The following is a 21,038-nucleotide window of genomic DNA, read 5'->3' on the forward strand; positions in this document are numbered from 1 at the left end:
AAATCCTGTTTTTTGCAATAAAATGGATGCAATTGAAACCATATGCTTAGTGAAATAAGTTAGTCCCCAAAAGACAAATATAATGTTTTCACTGATTTGTGGTAACTAATATAGAGAGTACATAAATATGTAATGTATATGAGAGAAATTGACATATTGCTACAGCCTTTGTCTATACTTTTTTAAAAGATTGATTTATTTATTTGAAAGTCAGAGTTACACAGAGAGAGGAGAGGCAGAGAGAGAGAGTCTTCCGTCGCTGGTTCACTCCCTAATTGGCCACAACAGCTGGAACTGCACTGATACGAAGCCAGGAGCCAGGATCTTCTTCTAGTCTCCCACGCGAGTGTAGGGGCCCAAGGACTTGGGCAATCTTCTACTGTTTTCCCAGGCCACAGCAGAGAGCTGGATCAGAGGTGGAGCAGCCAGGTCTCTGGAATCCAGCACCCATATGGGATGCTGGCGCTTCAGGCCAGGGCGTTAACCCACTGCGCCATAGCGCCGGCCCCTTGTCTATACTCTTAAAGAATAGTGATTTTTCTACTTACTACTTGTTGAATTTTTACTTAGTGCAGGGTTATGCTTGTGATTATAAAGTAAACTGTGGGGCCGGCGCTGTGGCTCAGCGGGTTAACGTCCTGGCGTGAAGTGCTGGCATCCCATTTGGGCACCGGTTCTAGTCCTGGCTGTTCCCCTTCTGATCCAGATCTCTACTAAGGTCTGGGAAAGCAGTAGAAGATGACCCAAATCCTTGGGTCCCTGTACCTACATGGGAGACCCAGAAGAAGCTCCTGGTTCCTGGCTTCAGATCGGCACAGCTCTGGCTGTTGCGGTCATCTGGGGAGTGAACCAGCAGATGGAAGACCTCTGTCACTTCCTCTCTCTGTAACTCTGTTTTAAATAAATAAATATATATATATATATTTTTTTTGACAGGCAGAGTGGACAGAGAGAGAGACAGAGAGAAAGGTCTTCCTTTGCCGTTGGTTCACCCTCCAATGGCCGCCGCGGCCGGCACGCTGCGGCGGGTGCATTGCGCTGATCCGAAGCCAGGAGCCAGGTGCTTCTCCTGGTCTCCCATGCGGGTGCAGGGCCCAAGGACTTGGCCCATCCTCCACTGCCTTCCCGGGCCACAGCAGAGAGCTGGCCTGGAAGAGGGGCAACCAGGACAGAATCCGGCGCCCCAAGCGAGACTAGAACCCGGTGTGCCGGCGCTGCAAGGCGGAGGATTAGCCTACTGAGCCACGGCGCCGGCCTAATAAATAAATCTTTTAAAAAATAAAGTAAATTATAAGTATGTCATTTTCTTTCCATTTAATATTTGGATTTGAAATCCAGATATTTAAACTTATTGTATTTGGAGAGAAGAAAATTTTAATCTGTTATACAAAATCTCCAGTTACAAAGCCCACTAGTTTCACACTATCAGGAAAAAAAAGTCTCTACAATATTAGAAGGCTTCAAAACTAATTATTTGATCATTGTAAAAGCTACAAAGGAGAATAAAAGCATTTTGTTTTGAACATATTTGAGACCCCTTCCTCCAAAACAAGGAGAGGAATGATTCATTTCTGGGACTACGAGACATTAACTTTAAAGAGATATCAAAAGAATTCCTCAATCATTATTTTCTTTCTTATAAAGGAAAATTCTGAAGGATTTAAAAGACAATAACAGGGATGCATGTTTGTCCTCATGTGTGAAACTCCAGATAGACATCCACATCCCATAATAGAGTGCCAAGGTTTGGTTCCTGGCTCTGGCTCTCGATTGCAGCAGCCTGCCAGTATAGGTCCTGGGAAGCAGCAAATGATTCAAGTAGTTGGATCTCTGCCACCCACATGAGAGACCTGGATTGAGAGACCAGGATTGAGTTCCTGGCTCCTGGGTTTAGCTACGGCTCAGTCCTGACTATTGAAGGCAACTGGGGAGTGAAGGAGCAGATAGGATCTCTCTCTCCCTCTCTCTCTCTCTCTCTCTCCTTAAATGAGCAAGCACACACATACACAAAGAAAGAAAGAGGCACACATACAAACACACATACTAACAAAGAAGAAAAGAACACAGGATATGGGTTAGAAGCTCTTGAGAGTCTGCTTTTGAAGTTCTCATTGATATGTGCACAGAACATTCGTACTGACATTAATAGTAGACATTAATACAGAAGCACTAGTGTTAGCCCTTTGAAGAGAAAACGTCTGGTACATTTACGAAGGGTACAAATCTTCATATCCAAACATTACTTTTGTGCTGCTCATGTATGGATCTGATCCCAATTAGAATACCAGTGATTCTGAGCAATGAATATGAATAGTCTATTGACACAGTCTATCAAATTTGACTATTAAATGGGAGATGTACAGGTAGGACAGATGTTAATAGAAACATAAAGACTTTGAAAACAGAATTGATGTTGAAACCACCGCAGAGAGAAAGGAGGCTGGAACTTGTGGACAGACATAACCAGACTGACTGCATGCTAAACAAAAATATCTACAATTTCCATAGTATTTAAATAAGAACCAAAGTTTTATAATGTAGTATTAAAAAGTTCAGGAATACAATCCAAAATTACATAACATACAAAGACCCAGAAACAGCTCACCTTATGAGGGAAAGACAAAAAAATGCAAGCTTCCAACAACATACATGATTTCCAAGTCTGTAAATCAACCAGTTTTCCTTCATTATAATGGTACCATATTTCCATATAATAGCCCACCTTATATGCAATATGTCATTTTCTAAGTCAAGATTTCTCTTTCTTAATTCCTCCAGTTCTTTTTCTGACTCCAAAGCTCGTATTCCCATAACTTGATCAACAGTTACACCAGTTGATTTCAGTTTCTTCTGCAAAGTAAGTTTTTCTTTATCAGCTCTGTGGAATTTAATGTACAATCATGAAAATATGTCATTCACTGCTTGGCTTGTTAAATTTATAAAACTGCAATCTACTTATCAGACAAATGTATGACAATTATGTACCATTTTACATTTGGTATAAACTAATATATTTTAAACACAACAGGAAGCTCAATTTGTAATTGCTAAAATACATTTAAAATGTATTTTACAGAAAGTAAAGTAAGTCTGGCACTGCGGCTCACTAGGCTAATCCTCCGCCTTGTGGCGCCAGCACACCGGGTTCTAGTCCCGGTCAGGGGCGCCGGATTCTGTCCCGGTTGCCCCTCTTCCAGGCCAGCTCTCTGCTGTGGCCCGGGAGTGCAGTGGAGGATGGCCCAAGTGCTTGGGCCCTGCACCCCATGGGAGACCAGGATAAGTACTTGGCTCCTGCCATCGGATCAGCGCGGCGCACCGGCCACGGCGGCCATTGGAGGGTGAACCAACGGCAAAGGAAGACCTTTCTCTCTGTCTCCCTCTCTCTGTCCACTCTGCCTGTCAAAAAAAAAAAAAAAAAAAAGAGAGAGAGAGAGAGAGAGAGTAAAGTGTGACCTATTACTAATAAATGATAATTTAAACCAGAAAATTTCTCATATTTCCAACTAAATTAAAACTATATAAACTACCAGGTCAATACAAAATTTTATACATGGTTATACAATGAAATTCAAACTCACTTGGCAAAAAGATCCTTTAAAGTGTTTAGCTGCTTTGTTAGAGTATAGACTTCCCCCTCTTTCTCTTTTAACTTGTTTCGAATTCCCTCAATTTTGGTTTGCCATTTTTTACCTTCTTCCCACCTAATCAATTCTTCTTTAGCACTCTATAAATAATAACAAATGAGTTAGAAAATTACCAATATTATTTTTTTAATTTGATTTTAAAATTTATCAATAACAATTTACCTAGAAAACTCATAAACCACTACTTCTTGAGAACTTGGAGCATGACAACTCATAAGCAAAACAAATGTCCTTCAGTCTGCACATGCTGTATTCTATCATTTGACAGACAGAAATCGGGGGATAGGTTTGACTAATGGCAACACTCTTAAGGAATCTTTAAATGAACATACTACTACAGATGATCATGAGTAAAGTTGTCTAATTAAAAAAATCTCATACTAAATGACCAAAGTAACCTTGTTACTTTGTGACATTGTTATCCCATGAGAGTCCCAGCATCAGAGTCCCTACAAGTCATCAAGAACATTTTTTCACTTATTCAACAGGTATTTATTTAGTGTTAAGTGTAGGACAGGGACTATTTCAGGAACCAGAAATAGAAGCAATGAATAAATTAGGGAAAAACTAAAAACCTCTATTTATGCTCATTAATCTTACAATTTAGTTTATGTTGGTTGAATCGGTGGACTGGGAGGAAGGGAACCAAAAATCGATAATGAAATGAGAAAAAAATCATTTCTTGCTATGGAAATTATTTCACAGGTACTGAATATTTTCCGGATAAATTTTATAATAAAAATTTGTGTTAACCATAGCTCCTTCATAGTATCCTTCTTTAGTGTCAAATACTACCGTTAATACCAATATTCCCTACATCACTTTTGGTATTTTCAATATAATCAACAAATTATCTCTAGTTCATTGTTCATACAAATTTAATTACATGCATTCTGGCCAATTTTAGATTTTTTTTGGCTTATTTCTATTTGTGAATTTTATTACAAAACAATTTACAGGTTAACCTCTAAAAAAAAAGTAAACAATTTATCTCACATAATAGACTCCATCTGCAAGAAGACTGGATATTGATTGCTATTGCATATATTGGGTATATTCTAAATCACATGATTAATTCTGAAGTAATATTTCAGTCTATCAAAGCACATAAAAGTCATATTGGGTCAAAGTAGAGGTCTTAAAATGCTCATCTTTCTGTGCCAAAAGTCAAAAGCAGCAATTGTGTCAATGATTACTTTTGGGAAAAATGATAAATATAGTCTATTGGATATGTAGGGTGTGTAGAGACTTTAGAGGTGTTACAATGTCATCAGGAAGATGACACAGCAAATTCTACATAAAAGTTACACTACAGGCGTCCCCTCAAGTAAGCTCTACACTATCCAGTACCAGTAACACTTGTAGTAGGTATAAGGTCTTCAAATTATCACAGAACACTATCTGTTCATCAACTATATATTTAACTTAGCCCATAACTATTTTAAACTTATTAATCAATGTATTTCTTTACATACCTTTTCTTTCATAGGTTTTATTTCTACTTCATCTACCTTTTTTTCCAGTTGGCTTTCTAGTTTTTTAACTTTCTTTTGAAGTTCTTCAATTAAACTTTGTTTATTATCTATCAGGGCCTTGCTCTGAAAAAAAATAAGATACATTACATTCTACAAATGAATATCCAACAAAAACACAATAAATATTCCCACTATAGCAACTTTTTAAATTTATCACTACTCTTACTATGTAAAATAACATGACAGCTCCTCCTGTATTTTATAAGATATGCTCTAAATCTAAAAATACAATAGAATTGACTAAAGGAATTCATTATAATAATTAAAATTATCTGAAAGCAAGTTTTACCAAATATTATAGATAAAATTAAAAAGTATACATACACTGCTATCTATATATTAGAATCAAAGACATTATCTGGTTTAAATATAAAATTACCTGTAATCCACTGGTTAATCTTTTAATTTGCCTTTTGAGTTCACCATTCTCTTGATCCATTTCATCTTTCTCTCTAAGTATTTTATTATAGGCTTTTTGTTTTTTTTGTAGTTCATTGTTTAAATCATTCAAATTATCAGTTAGTGAATTTTCTCTGTTTTTACTTGTTTTAAGAACTTCTTTCAACTTTGAAAGATTTTCATTTAAATCTTCAATTTGTGACTAATGAGAGATTAAAAAAAAGTTCTTATTCCCAAATCTTCTTCAAGTATCAATGACAAAAGCTACACAAAACAGAAATCATACCATAGAAGGAAGAGGGCCGGCGCCGCGGCTCACTAGGCTAATCCTCCACCTAGAGGCGCCGGCACACCGGGTTCTAGTCCCGGTCGGGGCGCCGGATTCTGTCCCGGTTGCCCCTCTTCCAGGCCAGCTCTCTGCTGTGGCCCGGGAGTGCAGTGGAGGATGGGCCAAGTCCTTGGGCCCAGCACCCGCATGGGAGACCAGGATAAGTACCTGGCTCCTGCCGTCGGATCAGCGCGGTGCGCTGGCCGCAACGCGCCAGCTGCGGCGGCCATTGGAGGGTGAACCAACGGCAAAAGGAAGACCTTTCTCTCTGTCTCTCTCTCTCACTGTCCACTCTGCCTGTCAAAAAAAAAAAAAAAAAAGAAGGAGGAGGGAAAGTGGAAATGAGGTGGAGGTGGGGGTGGGGGTGGGGGCGGTAGGGTGGGAAGTATAATTATGCTCTTAAAACTATGCATATGAAATATATGAAATCTGTTACATTTATATAAATAAAAGCAAAAAAAAAGAAAAAATTCAATCTTAGTATACAGGAAAAAAAACTACATATATTTTTCTATGTTCATCTAAATGAACCAAGATTATTTTGAAGCAAAAAATAAATAAATAAACAAGTAATCGATCTTCAACACCTAAATGCAAAACTTATCAAACAAATGCTCCATTATGGATGAATTAATTAAAGAAACACATACCCGGCAATGTCTATGGCAATGTTTTAAACACTGTGAAGCAGAAGAGTAATATAAAAAAATCTGAGTAGTTTCTAATCTTTGTAGGATAAGACATGAAAGGATAACTTGCGATACTAAGACAGTAGATGCGAATAAACATATGTTTTATTGAATAAACTATTACAAGACATCGTATTTCTAATAATACTAATGAGAAATCAGAATTATTATAACATTCTTAGAAGAAAAACACAGCTGTCCCAGAGGAGTCAGACAAGGCTTTGAGAAAAAGGACTAGAAAATTATGCAGAATTCCTAGGAGATGATATTTTAGTCCAACAGAAATGTATTGAAACAGAGACCAACAAAAGCTATTTCTCTTCATAAATTTATTTATTTAATGAATTTTTACTGTCAACCATGACCATAATCTCAAAAGGTACAACAGGAGATTTAAAAAATTTGAGGAGCTGATGCTGTGGCACAGCAGGTTAGGCCACTGCTTGCAGGGCCTGCATCCCATACTGGAATGATATATCTAGATAATGGAATATTATTTAGAGGTAAAAATAAATACATTACTAAGTGAAAATGTCAATCTGAAAAGGATATTCTTTGATTCCAACTATAAGACAGTCTAGAAAAAATAGAACTGTGGATACAGAATCCCAGGGTTGGCAGTGGGTAGAGAGGAATAAACAAGAGGAGAATACAGGATCTGTATGCCAGAGAAAATACTGTGTATGGTAGATAAAATGATAGATACCTGTCATTATGCATTTTCTAAACCCACAGAACATTCAGCACTATGAGCAAATCCTAATGTAAATCAAGACTTAGGGCAATCCCAATGTATTAGTGCTGATTCATCAGTTGAAATTCAAGTTGAAACAAAGTCCCACCTTGATGGAGGATGTGAGGAAAAAGCTATTACATATAGGATTGCAGGGGACACACAGGAGATCTCTGTACCTTCATCTCAATTTACTGTAAACTTAAAATTGCTCTAAAAAAAGTCTAAAAGAAAAAATCTTAAGTAAAATGCTTCTTAATCTAATTCTACTATTAAAAAGAATATTTCATAATGGCCTAGACTTTTCTAATTCTCAAGATGATAATCAATATGAGTACCATAAAGATACTTTTTGTTTCAAGTGGCTTTGTGTGTATATGTCCATTATATTTATTATAAATTTTCTATTATCAAAATTACTATATATCGAAGTGGATTTTCTCCCAGTTGGAATTAAAAATTTTTTTTACATTTGTTATATTAATGACTGTTTTGTTGTTCACCTTTAGCTCTCTGGTCTGCCGATCGACAACTTGTTGAACATTGAGGTTTGCCTCTTTCTGAGAAGTTATAGAAATGATACGTTCTTCAGCTGCTGCTGTCATTTCTGCCCGGAGTTCTAAAAGAGCTCGACTAAGTGCCTAAAAAGTTGACATCATACATAAGTTTTAAAATGAAAATTGATATTTTATATAAACAATATAAAACAAAAAAATAAACAAGGTTAACTTCTTTCCACTATTTTCTTAAAATGCCATGTACTAAAACACAATTCACATACAACTAAAATTTTTCAAATGAATTTCCTTCAGTAATTATACTCAATTCTTTACAAATTGAGTTGGAGAGTTCAAGGTCTGAGCAATGCTTCTGAGAACCCAGAATTAAATGAAGCAATTTGCATCACAAAACCCAAGCATGTTTTGTTTTCAAATATCCAAGGTTAGTTATTTATCTTAACTATTCACTTAGTACATCCTTCCATGTGAAATTAATTGAATATAGGTAGGCAAGGAAAGTTACAGGAGTAGAAATGTCTTAAATTTGCCAATAACTTTTATTAGTTAACACAGTACAATAGTCACACCTTCTAAAACATTTTCAGTACATTTAATCTAAGCTAAATGACCAAAACAAACCTAACAAACCAGACAATCCACTGACCAAATGCCTCTCCACAAAACCATCTCTGTGGCCCTATCTTTAATTTCTCCTTCTTTCTAAATCCCTCAAATTGTTTTCTTCTGAATCCCTCAAATCATTCAACATGGCTTAATTGTTCAAAACAGCTTCAGTAACATAAAATATAATTAAGAACTCCCCTTATTTCTTACAGAAAATCTATACATCAATGATGACACAAAAAGATAAGTTGGAATATATTTGCATTTAGAAATAGCACTCAGTAAGGCTATTTAAAAGAATTGCCTTGAAAAAAATTGCCTAAAAATAGCATAAGTTCATATATTTTATTACAATATACATATATATAACTTTTACAAGTTTATTTTTACATATTTATAGATCTATATATACAATACAATATACATATATAACTTTTACAAGTATATTTTTACATATTTATAGATCTACTCTACCACCTTTCCTAAATGTTAGCAATTTTCTCTTTTCACTTACTTTTTGTTGTTTCTCTTTCAAAGCTAGTTGGCTCTTTAGTCGTTCTACTAGATTTCTCATTGTAGTTGTTGGAGCTCTTGCATTTGCTTCCTTCTGAGCTTGAAGTTCAGACTTTAAACTCTGTGACTCCTTTTGTGACTTGGCCAGGAGACACCTTAAATCCTCTACTTCTGCTTTCACTTTTTTCACTTCATCTGCATGGTTTTCTTGAAGCCTGAATTAAATAAGATTGTATTTAATAGAGTGGTTGCTGGAATTAATACTTCAATTGCTACACATTTTACAGAGGTACAAAACAGCTACTTCAAATATTTCATCTGACAAAAAATTAAACATACAAAGTGTCAAAAGATGATTATTTGGGGGGCTGGCACTGCGGTGTAGTGGGTGAAGCCGCTGCCTGCAGTGCCAGCATCCTATACGGGCACCAATTCAAGTACTGGCTGCTCCACTTCCGATCCAGCTCTCTGCTATGGCGTGGGAAAGCAGTAGAAGATGGTCCAAGTCTTTGGGCCCCTGCACCAGCGTGGGAGACCTGCAGGAAGCTCCCGGCTCCTGGCTTCAGATAGGACCAGCTCCAGCTGGTTCACTTGGGGAGTGAACCAGCCGATGGAAGACCTCTCTCTCTCTTTCTCTGCCTCTGCCTCTCTGTTACTCTGCCTTTCAAATAAATAATATTTTTTTAAAAGATGATTATTTCCTATACCTAGGAATCAGATGCACAAGTAATTTTATCCTCCAAAGTAGCATATAAAATTACTATACTAGCTCATGGGGAAGACTTGACTGGGAAAGTAGATTAAAAATATACCACATGCTGCTGTTAATTCAATTTTCTTTTGTGAAAAAGTGGTAATTCCTTATGTGTTAACCAATACACGTTAATTTTGTCAGAGGCATCTCGGATAAATGAGTAAACAACCAAAGGGTCTAATAAGGCTCAGCACTGAAATACAATTACATATCAAGCAGGTTAACTTTCTCATTTTTTCAGAAAAGAGAATAGAGACTCAGAGAAATAGCTGTACAGTGATTAGAAACTGTATAAGTAGAAGCCTATTTTAGATTTAAAATCTATGTTCTAATACATTGCTTGAAGAAAGTTTAGAATCACTAACACAGAGGATCTAGAAACATTCTACTGTCACTACAATTAATAAGAAACAAATATTTATGGAGTATTATGTGCCCATACTATCATAAATGCAAAATTAAAGTTCTGTATTTATATATGATTAGTACAGTTTTCAAATTACTTCACACAACCACACAATTGTTTTCACACAACCACCTTCAAAGAGTCAAGATTAGTACTGTCATTTCCATTTTAAAGATGGCATCACTGACACCCAAGAGATAAAAACCAAGACTCTGGAGAAGAATCTGGATAGGTTTTTGAATCAGACTGATGACTATCACACTGTGTCTCTCCTACTCCTCTTGAGCACGTTACTGAGCATTCCTGAGGTCTAGTTTCCTATCTGAACAATGAGGAAAATGATAACATGTCATCAGTAGTCCTGAGGAAAAACAGGAGATACCACATTTAAAGGTGTTAGAAAAGTGCCTAGCACAGCAAACATATATATATATATATATATATATATATATATATCTTCATTATAACATTATCCCATTTGTTTTCAAAATAAATTTTTAAGACTTACTGTAATTTGATATTTTCAAATTCTTTGATTTTTAATTCAGTTATTTCTCTTTGTCTCTCTAACTCTTGTGATACTTTCTTTAGTTTGGCCAAAAGTGAAGACAGTGAATCATCTTGTTCTGCTACTGTCTGTTCCATCTCAGCCAGACGAATAAAGTGGTTCTTGGTAGGAACTGGAGTAGGAGACTGTTTTATTAAATCCTATGAAATATGAACATTTTAGCTATAGACACGTATAATCCAATCTCAGACATACTCCATAATCTTATTCAGCTTCTTAAATGATAAAAACATAGTATCTAATGCAAATTTTAATACTTTAATAGGCAATGAAGGCTTAAAGATAGGAAACAGATATTGATGTATTCCAGCATTTGGCAAAGTGTCTGCATGTAGGAAAAGGTGAATACATGTTGACTGAATTAATGAGGTAAGGCTCCAGGATGATAAGGTTGCATGTCAAGAGATATGTCGTTTCATATGTACAAAATGATCAAAAGAGTCAAGGATGAGTGAAATTTGGAAGATGGAAAGCAGTTAGGTAGGTTACATTATAACGAGTAGAATATGTGAAAAAAGACTCAGGTCAGATCATTGAAGATTTCAGTCCACGGCTAAGGAGTATAAGCATGATTTTGTGAGCAGCAATGAGTTATTGGAAGACTTGGATGTAGAAAGAGGACTATTTAGTTGTGTTTCCAGGTTACTCTGGCAATAAAAAAATGAGGAAACTTTTACTCTGAAAAAAAAAAAGAGCTAAATTTCAAATTATATATTTCAAATTATATAGTTCATATAATAGAACTAATAGAATAGTCTAAGAACAAAGTTCTTAGACTCTTACCCAAGCTGTTTGTTTGAATTTATTGAGGGAACTATCAGCCTGTACTTCTAGTTTATGATGAAGAATATGAAGATCTTCCTCATGTTTCTTAACAAGTTCTCTTTGCTCCTGTTTTACAAGAAATCAAAACCAAATCTTAAATTGTGATTCAAACAAATTCACATTCCAAAGATCTTAAATATTTTATTATCTTCAATCTTCTACAATCCCTATGAAGCAGAGAAGTAACAATTTCAGCATGTATGCATTTATACCGGTATGCATATCCTCTACATGTTCAAGTTGACAAGCTTAGCCTTAGATTATCTTAACATTGGAAAAACATGTAGTTTGGGCTAGCATTATGGTACAGCATTTTAAGCTGCCACTCACAATGCCATTTTCCCATATTGGAGTGCCAGTCCCAGTCCAGGCTTCCTACTCAACTTCCTACTAATGTACCTGGGAAGAGAGCAGATGATGGCCCAAAAAACTGCATTCCTGACACCCACATGGGAGACTCAATTGTAAATTCTGGATCCTGGCTTCAGCCTGGGCTAGTCTTGGCTTCTGTCAGCATTTGCAGAATGAACTAGTGAATAATCTCCCCTTTTCTGTCACTCTGCCTTTAGAATGAATGAATGAATGACTAAATCTTTAAAAAAGAATAACATGTATCTATCATCTTTTAACTTGTTTCCAGAAAATTTTTTAAAGGTTAGATTTTTCTGCCAAAGTTCTAGTAAATATAATTTTAACTGAATTTTAAAAATGTTTTGATGGTTCTAACAAGACAGATTTATGTGATGTCCTCAATCCTTACCTATTAACATAACTGATCTTTTTTTCAAAATCATATGGTTTCACCAAGATACCTATTCCTGATTTAGTTACTCCTTAAAGAGAAATTCAAGAAACTCCACAACAAAACAAAAACCCAGTTAAGAGTTGGGCAAAGGACTTAAACAGACATTTTTCAAAAGAGGGAATCCAAATGAGCAACAGACACATGAAAAAATGCTCAGGATCATTAGCGATCAGGGAAATGCAAATCAAAACTGCAATGACGATTCACCTCACCTCAGTTAGAATGGCTTTCATATAGAAATCAACAAACAATACATGCTGGTGAGGGTGTGGGGAAAAAAGGTACCCTATTCCACTCTTGGTGGGAATGTAAACTAGTAAAACCACTATGGAAATCAGTTTGGAGATACCTCAGAAATCTGAATATAGTCCTACCATATGACCCAGCCATCCCACTCTTGGGAAAATCAGCAAGTAAAAGTTATCTGCACCCCCATGTTTATTGTAGCTCAGTTCACAATAGCGAAGACATGGAATCAACCTAAATGCTCATCAACTGAAGACTGGATAAAGAAATTATGGGCTATGTACTCTATGGAATACTATATAGCAGTAAAAAATGAAATCTGGTCATTTGCAACCAAATGGATGAATCTGGAAAACATCATACTTAGTGAAATAAGCCAGTCCCAAAGAAACAAATATTGTATGTTCTCCTTGATCTGTGATAACTAACAGAGCACCTAAAAGGCAATCTGTAGAAGCAAAATTGACACTTTGAGCAGAAATGACTTGAACAGCCCTTGTCTTACTACTAAGGACAGTTTTTTTGTTTTTGTTTTTCAATTGTTCTTGTTATTGTTGTTTTTTCATAATGGAGAATGGGACTGGGAATGGGAGAGGGAGGAGGTGGGGTGGGAATGGGGGTGGGAGAGCAGGTATGATGCGACAAATCACTATATTCCTAAAGTTGTACTTATGAAATTCGTACTTATTAAATAAAGTTTCCTTTGGGGGAAAAAAAGAGAAAAAATATACATCTATACAAACTGCCAGTTCTTCTGGTAGATCTGTAACCCAATCAAGTGAAAGTTATAATTCCTAAATAGAATCATTTGAAAACAACAGATGAACTCCCACTTAAGGCAGAATAATAATTGGCATTTGACTAAAAAACAAGATAATAAATAAAATAGCATAACATAATATAAAATACCTCTCTGGCTTTTTCTAGAAGATTTTGGTATTTCTTTAATACTTCCTCCTTTTGATTTAACCTTGCTTGCATATTTGCAATGGTTTGGTGTGCAATTTTCAACGTGTAATGAGATTTTGGTTCCACCTCTTTCCTGCTTAGCTCAGCAATAAGTTTTTCTCGTTCTGCAGTAGCAGGCAATCGAAGCCTCAGTTCATTGATTACTTTATCTCTTGACAGAATATTTTGCTCTGCTAACCGTAAAGCAGATTCTTTTTCTTTAAGCTTCTGTAATCAAATCATAGTAAATTATTAATTTATGTTATTTCCTTTAAAACACATTATCTGAATTTCAGTTAGTTACAAACAAAAAAAAGAATTTCACTTATTTTTTGCATATTTAGCAGCCATCTGATTTTAGTAATATGAAACTGACTATTTGAAGGTGATAATACAATTACTTGCATGTACATTTTAATATGTGTTAAAAACCACTTTTAGGATGATGATAGAATTAAATTTGGATACTTTAGATCCTATAGCTGTGTAGTGGTACAAGATTGAGAAAGAAATATAATAAATAATCTCTTATTTTGGCCTGCTATCTGGGCACTAGAATAATCCGTTAAGAGTCAGCTGAGTAGGGCTGGTACTATGGTATAGCGGGTTAAGCTGCAGCCTGCAGCGCTGGCATCCCATATGGCACCAGTTTGAGTCCTGGCTACTCCAGTTCTGATCCATCTCCCTGCTAATAGCATGGGAAAGTAGCAAAAGGTGGCCCAAGTTCCTGATCCTTGCCACCCTTGTGGGAGACTCAGAAGGAGCTCATGGCTCCTGGCTTTGGTTGGCCTAGCCCTGGTCACTGTGGCCATTTGGAGAGTGAACCAGCTTATGAAAGATCTCTATCTCGCCCTCTCTCTCTGTAAGTCTGTCTCTCCAATAAATAAATAAATCATAAAAAAAGTCAGCTGAATACAAAATTAGAATTTTAGAGGACCAGGTCCATGAATCACTACTATGAAATCTAGTTAAAATGAAGCAGAAAAAAGTTTTACTTTTCAGTATGATTAAGACAGACATTTGAAATCAAGGAACTCAGCAATAATTCACATACATGACAAGTCTGATAATTATTGAAGAAAAACTAAGTTTTCTGAATTTATTAAAATGTACAATACACTTGAAAGATTGCTTTAAAATGTTTTTATAACTAGCATGTTTAGATAGAAACTAAAACGAAACACTCAGTTTATATTATTTTATGAATAGTTTAATAAAGACATATTTGATCATTTACTAATCAAATTCAAGACCTAGATTAAAATATCAAGTAATTTCTACTTTACTTTCAATCCTTATATCCCTCATAGAAATGAATGAACTGAAAATTCATCCATAGAGAATGCAATACACACTTCAAAAGAAAACTTAAAATAAGGATGAAAAGATCATCTAGCAGAAGGTAATATACAGCTCATAAAGCTAAAAATCAAATGTTCATTTTGCTTCCTTTTATTCTCATTGTTACTGAACATATGCCCCAAAATAACAAGTAGTAATTAAATGAGTAGTGAATTCAAATTAACTATATCTGGTGTCCACTGTCAGCTATTAGAAACTTAATAGTAGAAAAGTAAAACAGTAGAATTAGAAACAGATTCAATTTTCTATGCCTTATCATTAGTATTAATAAATATTAATTAGAAAAGTCAACAAGCATACCCAATAATACACTAATCAAAATGCAAATTCTTATAATTACCTCTTCTAGTGATTTGCATGTTGCCTGTGTTTCTAGAATTATCCGAACATTCTCCTTAATTTTTCTTAGAGCAATCTCCAATTGATTTGGAAGGGGCAGACTGGGGTCTGGCATCGATCCTGTAGCTGCTTCAAACTATTAGGAAAAATAATATTTTTAAAAAAGATTTTTAATAACAATATTCTTACAACTATACAGTAAAATATACATTAAACTTGACTTATATTTTAAATATAAAAAGATGACATCAATTAAAATTTCATCTGATTTAGAAAATATTTCAGTTAATACTCCTTAGACCAGGCTACAGAGTAGGAAACAGCATTAATCATTTATACCTTTTGTGCTGCATTGAGTATTTCATTTTGCTGATGGTCAAAAATGTCTAATTGACGTTCCAGTTCAACTTCTCTTTGATCCCAGGCCATTTGTCTTTCTTCATGAAACTGAAAAAGTACAGTTTGTATGTTTGTGTGTGTGTGTGCATGTCTCTCGCATATTCACTCTTTCTCTCTCTCTCTCTCTCTCTCTCTCTCTCTCACACACACACACACACACACACACACAAACTCCAAGGAATTTTACATACATATTCTTATTTCATCCTCACAACAACATTTTATAGTCACTGATATCATTCTCATTTTATGGAAAAGGATACAAACTCAGAGAAGTGAAGTAACTTGCCTGCGATAATAGAAATAGGCAAGTATGAATTCAGGATTTCAATCTGTTCACCCATTCATTCATCCCTCCAAAAGATAACTAGTGACAAATAAGCAAATTGTATGCTAAGGACTATTCTAGGCAATACACACACGGCAATGAAAAAAACCAAGTCCTTTTCACCACAGAACTTAGATTCTGGTGAGGGGAAGAGAGACAATGATAAGCAGGTGATATATATAATAAGTGCCAAGAAGAAAAATGAATAGAAGTAATCTTTATTAGGGAAACTCAACAGGAGTTTGTAACACAAGTTTGTTGTTATCTAAGGAGGTGAGTGATAAAGTGCACCTGATAGAGCCCCAGAGGCTGCACTGAGAAGGTAAGATACTTAAGGTCAGATCTGAAGGCAGTAGAAGCACAAACACCACAGGCATCTGGGTAAGAACATTCAAAGCAAGGGAACAACAAATCTATAAAGCAAGCATGTGCTTGATGAATCTGGTCTGTCTCTAAAAAAACATGCTTTACTCTATACCACAATACCTTCTTCTCCATCAGTGAGTTAAACTTGCAATTGTGAAAACTCAAATAACAAGTATCAATTTGAAAATTAACTTTCCAAATAAGTTCACTTATGAATTGCTCCATTTTAGTTGAAAACTACTGTTATGACAACTATACAGATGTGCATTTTTAAAACAGATTATTTTATAATCTATTACTAATCAGTGATACATTCAACTGGGAGAATAAGCTAGTCATTCATGCAATGTTCTTATGTATAAAATTTTAGCAAAAAAAACCCAGTAAAGTAAATTAAATAAAACCTTGTTCTGCTGCACGATTTCTTCCTCCAAACTGCTGATTGTTTGTTCATATTCAGATATTATATTATTCAAGTATTTTATTTCTTCTTTATCCTTGACTAACTCTCGATTTAGCTTAAGTTCTTGAAGACGAAGTTCTTCTATTTTCATATGCCAATTAATTACCTAATGTTTATAAGTTAAGATATAAATGTAAATTTTATATAAATATTCTTCAATAAATCATAATTTCAATTGAAATTAATGGACATTCTGTAATAAAACATGATATAAAGTCATCCTTGATTGAGCTACATTGCAGTTTATTTATGATTTCTATAGACTCTCCCAAGAATATGTGGAAAATTACATTAAGCATTCTTTCAATTATGGTGGAATGAATACTACCAACATTCACTTTGAGTTATTCATTCACTATATTAATTGATCACTTATGGTAAGCATATAGCAGAAATAATGGTATTACATTCAAAAATGGAAATCGTAAATGTTTATAGCTTATAGAACAGCATTCAGCTGCAAGACAATTATTTTAAACTTAATTCCTGCCTGTAGGGGTAAAAGTTAAATCAAATTTAAAAATATAGGCCAGTGTTGTGGCAAAACAGGTAAATCTGCTGCCTGAGATTCTGGCATCCCCACTGGTCTGAACCCCGGCTGCTCCACTTCTGATCTAGTCCCTGATAATGTGCCTGGGAAAGCAAATACTTAGGCCCCTACCACTCATGTGGTAGGCCCAGAAGAAGCTCCTGGTTCCTGACTTAGACTAGCCCAGATGTGGCCGTTAAGGCCATTTGGGAAGTGAACCAGCAGATGGAATATCTCTCTCTCTGTCTTTTCTTCTCTTTCTGCAAACTCTGCCTTTCATATACATAAAAAAAATCTTAAAAAAAATTAACAATAACAAAAAATACAGACCTACTATAGTATACAATTTTAAATAATTATGAAAAACAGAAACTGATAACCACATAAAACATTCAATATTATAATCAATATTTAATTAATTTATATGAACTTTTCTACAATGCTTAAATTTCTTTGCAATTATATGAACTAAAGGTTTCTACTAAAATTCTTGCTTAGAAAAGTCTCACTTTATTTTTATGAACAATATTCAATTATCCTAAACTCCTAATATGCAAAATCTAGATTAATGTGCTACAGTTGGAATTTTTATTATATATTTTGGAGTATTTTCATATAGGCACATATTAAGAACTTAAAATTATTATTCAACTCTTTTGGAAATTTGAAAAATCAATGTTTACCTTTTGGGCTCCCCTGGCATCCTTTAAAGTGCTTATTAATTCTTCTAGACCCTTTAACTTTAATTCCATCTCCAGTGTTTTGTTCTCCATATTTCTACGTTCTTGTTGAGAATTCTTCATCTCTTGCATTATCTTAAGTTTGTCATTTTGTAGTTGAATCATTGTTTTAGAGAACTTTTCCTGTTGTGCCAATGGTAAAGCTCCACTAAACTGGCGTCGCAGGGACTGAATAGTTTGGCGCAGATGTTTTGCTCTGTTTCTCCCCTCCAAACGGGCATAATAGAGAGCCTGTTCTTTTTCATCAAGTTTCTGCTCCAACCGCAAATTGTAGGCCTGCATCTTCTGCAATTTAGATGTAACTGACTCCAACTTACCAAGAGCAGTAGCCTCACTAATTTGAAGAGAAACAATACTTTGGTGCAACTTGGCAATTAGTGCTTTTTCATCAGATTGTGCCTAATAATAAAAAATACATATTTGTAGTATGTTTCAAATTTGTCCAATGGAACTTACAGATTTAAAATAAAACTTTACTAAATAAGCTGTTAACAGTATGGTACATGAGATGTTCAAAAAACCAACTTCTCTTTTATAGAAATTTTACCAAAGAATCATAAGAGAAAAAATACTTAAAATCTAACTCTTACAAAATAACAGTTGATTTATTACTTTTTTGAAACTTCTGCATGTAAATAATCTTACTGGTATAATACTGATGCAGGTGATGTGTGTATATTTTTTAATGTCAGATTATGTGAAAAGCTACATATAAATACAAGACAAAATACTGTTATTAAAGATTTACTAGCTACTCCTCCTTAGGATCTTGATTCATCACCAGTAAGGATGGCACATTTGTAAGCAATAAATGCTTTTCTGGATTATGAATGGTATTTCAAATAAAAGAGTTAGGTTTCAACTAACAAAACAAAAGCCTTTATTTGGCATATCTTCTGACTAAATCTATACTATCATACCAATATCTCATGTAAATTTATCAAAAAAAGCTGATTCTACACAGAAGAGACCATACTGCACATACCTGATAGTCTACTAGTTGCATTCTGAGAGAATCCACTTCCTTTTCCCTGGACTGTTGTTGTATATTCAGAATTTCAACTTGCCTTCTGGCAATATCAGAAATCTCTCTTAATCTAAAAAAGTAGTAAGATATTTCAGGAATGAGTGACGTCATTTTCTAGGTAGCACCAAAAATCCAAATTCCTATACTCTTTTCTAGGAAGGCCATTGGTTTCCAGCATCCCTTCTTTATATAAAATACAAACAACTCAGGGTTTTCTGAACTGTTTCAGGAAAGATAATTCCATGAGAGATTAACAGGCACTTCATTTCCTACATCTCTCCCTCTTGAAACTATGGAACACAGTATCATATTAAATGTTCTCAGAGAGGCACCAAATTGGCGGAACAGGGAGGGAGCTTACTGCTCTAGTCCAGAGGAAGATAGACAGGGAGAGAGTGCAGTCTTAGGGAAGAGTTAGGGAGAAAACAGCAGAGGAAACTACATACAAATTAGGAGGTCAATGTAGATGTATGTGGAAGGTGTGGATACACACAATTCAGGACCCAAGCAGCCAAGGGCTTCACCACCAGCTTTGAAGAGTGAGGTAAAACCAGACTGCTGCAGCCCAAGGCACTGGTGGTAAAGCTGCTCTAAATGTCTGGCATGAGTCTGGCTTTGAGCCCTGTAGGGGTCAGTATACCTGTCAACCTAGAGGAAAAAAAAGGGGGCATGCTTTTCTTTTCCCAACCACCCAGCACCAGTGTCTCATGACTACTGAGAGCTGACAGGTGCCATTTTGGACATACATAACAGCTGTGCCAGTTTGTGCCTGTGCACCCAGCAACCAGCCGAGAGGAGCTGTCTGAGGCTGGCTGGCAGAACTGACAGGGGACTGGGTGCTCATGACTGTGGGAGCCTTGTTTACTGGGACTGTGGAAACACTGGCTGGGTGGGAGGGTGCAGGGAGTGGCAGTGTATTTGGGCAGTCACTGTAGGTGGCTCCATATGCTCAGGGCTCCCTAATTCCTTGGTGAGGGTCATTGCTGCAGGATCTATGCTCACACCAAGGACTGCACAGATTCTTTGTGTGGTTCTTGTGGCAGCACAGGAGAATGTTGTACCCACTGGGGCTAGCACTCAGGTCTCCCTGGAGAAGAGGTGAGCATGAGACTAGGCCAACAGAGCTGAGCAAACTGAATGAAGGTGAAATAAAGACCTTCTATAACAAACAGAAATTGAAAGAATTTGTTGACACTCATCCAGACTTAAGGATGTGCTACACAAAGAAACAAAGAACATGGTCATCACTATGAAAGAAGGTAAAGGCAGAAAATCTCCCAGTAAAGGTACAAAGGAAATCCAAAGTAAACAATATTTATGGAAAAGTGGCAGGACCAAGTCATTACTTATCAATAGTCATCTTGAATGTAAATGGCCTCAACTCTCCAGTTAAAAGATAGACTGGCTGGATGGAAAAAAAAAAGGCATCTAAAGGGTGCCTATAAAAAACACATCTCACCAAAAATAATACAAGCAGACTGAAAGTGAAAGGATGGAAGGTATTCTATGCTAACAGAAATCAAAAGAGCTGGTGCAGCCATCTTAGTATCAGACAAAATAGATTTTAACACAAAAACTGTTAAAAGAGACAAAGAAGGGAGCTGGGAAATGATTAAGGGATTGATTCAATAGGAAGATGTGACTATAATAAATGTATATGCACCTAATTACAGGACACCTGGCCATTCAAAAGTAATGTTGATGGATCTAAAGGGAGACATAGACTCCCATTCAATGGTAATCAGAGATTTCAATACCCCATTTTTATCATGGACAGAAAATCAGCAAGGAATCAACAGAATTAATCAACACTATAGATCTAATGGACCCAATGGCTATCTACAGAACTTTTCCTCCTACAGTTGCAGAAAACACATTCCTCTCACCAGTGCATGGAACTTTCTCCAGGATAAACCACAGACCAGGCCATAAAGCAAGTCTCAGCAAATTCAAAAAAATTGAAATCAT

The 21,038-nt window shown here is 35.7% G+C and overlaps 1 protein-coding gene across 6 annotated transcripts in view; it reads right to left on the reverse strand.

Moving 5' to 3' along the window:
* Window positions 1-21,038, reverse strand: part of CEP290 (centrosomal protein 290) — a 91,108-nt gene that overhangs the window by 25,981 nt on the left and 44,089 nt on the right. For all 6 annotated transcript variants that reach the window (XM_070052680.1, XM_070052676.1, XM_070052679.1 and 3 more), the window contains 14 exons: window positions 19,029-19,140; window positions 17,987-18,442; window positions 16,716-16,880; window positions 15,558-15,665; window positions 15,220-15,354; window positions 13,479-13,745; window positions 11,477-11,584; window positions 10,634-10,833; window positions 8,967-9,180; window positions 7,832-7,969; window positions 5,559-5,780; window positions 5,120-5,242; window positions 3,579-3,724; window positions 2,723-2,878 (listed from right to left, as the gene is read on the reverse strand). In XM_070052680.1, the coding sequence (XP_069908781.1) occupies window positions 2,723-2,878; window positions 3,579-3,724; window positions 5,120-5,242; window positions 5,559-5,780; window positions 7,832-7,969; window positions 8,967-9,180; window positions 10,634-10,833; window positions 11,477-11,584; window positions 13,479-13,745; window positions 15,220-15,354; window positions 15,558-15,665; window positions 16,716-16,880; window positions 17,987-18,442; window positions 19,029-19,140 (2,550 nt within the window). The remainder of the gene's footprint in view (window positions 1-2,722; window positions 2,879-3,578; window positions 3,725-5,119; window positions 5,243-5,558; window positions 5,781-7,831; window positions 7,970-8,966; window positions 9,181-10,633; window positions 10,834-11,476; window positions 11,585-13,478; window positions 13,746-15,219; window positions 15,355-15,557; window positions 15,666-16,715; window positions 16,881-17,986; window positions 18,443-19,028; window positions 19,141-21,038) is intronic.

This window comes from Oryctolagus cuniculus, chromosome 11 (assembly GCF_964237555.1).
Source record: "Oryctolagus cuniculus chromosome 11, mOryCun1.1, whole genome shotgun sequence".
Lineage (NCBI taxonomy): Eukaryota > Metazoa > Chordata > Mammalia > Lagomorpha > Leporidae > Oryctolagus > Oryctolagus cuniculus.